General features: G+C 65.1%; 1 protein-coding gene across 1 annotated transcript in view; it reads right to left on the bottom strand.

Annotated features, from left to right (window-relative positions):
- Positions 1-554: 554 nt before the first annotated feature.
- LOC104127964 overlaps positions 555-826 on the bottom strand; it is a 522-nt gene continuing 250 nt past the window's right edge. Inside the window, exon 2 of the mRNA XM_035896153.1 lies at positions 555-773. Within this exon, the coding sequence (XP_035752046.1) occupies positions 555-773 (219 nt within the window). The remainder of the gene's footprint in view (positions 774-826) is intronic.

The raw sequence follows: 826 nt of genomic DNA, 5'->3' as shown, positions 1-826 counted from the left end.
CCCCCTCTCTCCCCAGCCTACAAGAAGTACGTGCGGGAGACGTACGCCAAGCAGGCCAAGAGCCAGGAAACCTGACCCGCGCCGTCTCTGCCCCTCGTACCTGGGTCTCTGCCCATGCCCCCCCCCGCCACTCCCCCCAGCTTCCTGTATCATAGGCTGTTTTTAAGTTAATTTTGCAGTCCGAGCTACAGTTAATGTATAAATAAATAAATGTTTATAACTTCTGGGGTTTTCGTTGCAGCCTGGCACACCAGGAGTGCCCAGAGGCACCCCCTCTCTGTCAGCCCGGCCCCGGGGTCCCACCAGCCCCTCTGCAAGTGAGGACAGGAAGGGAGGGACACTGACCCCCGGGGGGTAACAGGGGCTTTATTAACACTTGGGGTGCCTAGAGCTGGTCCTGTTCCCTCTGCAGGGTGGGGACAGCCCCCAGCATTGCCTGCCTGGGCAGGGGGCTAGGGGCCATGGGGGTATGCAGGGCCCTATCCCCTGCTCTGTGATGCCTAAATGTGCACAGGAGGTGCCAGCCCTGCCGCGTCCCCTCCTGCCCCCCCGGGTTAGAGCACCCTGCAGCAGTGCCCAGTGTGAGGTCCCCCCCAGGTCACCCCGGCTGCGGGGGCTGCTGTGCCGCCTGCCGTCTGTGTGGCCTCCACCGTCCACAGCGGGATGTTGGCTCTGCTCTCCATCTCTCCCAGTGTGGCTCTCACCTGCTCGATCTCTTCCTCCAGGCATGGGGCAGCCGGGGTCTGCGTGGGACCCCCCCCTCGCCGGCTGCCCTTGCGACCAGGCGGCCCCCGGCCCCCCCGCCCGGTGCACAGTGGGGCCCCGC

The sequence above is a fragment of the Egretta garzetta genome, unplaced genomic scaffold (assembly GCF_000687185.1).
Source record: "Egretta garzetta isolate BGI_Z169 unplaced genomic scaffold, ASM68718v1 scaffold356, whole genome shotgun sequence".
Taxonomy (NCBI): domain Eukaryota; kingdom Metazoa; phylum Chordata; class Aves; order Pelecaniformes; family Ardeidae; genus Egretta; species Egretta garzetta.
Note: the sequence above shows the minus strand (reverse complement) of the source record. Positions and strands in the feature narration are given on the sequence as shown.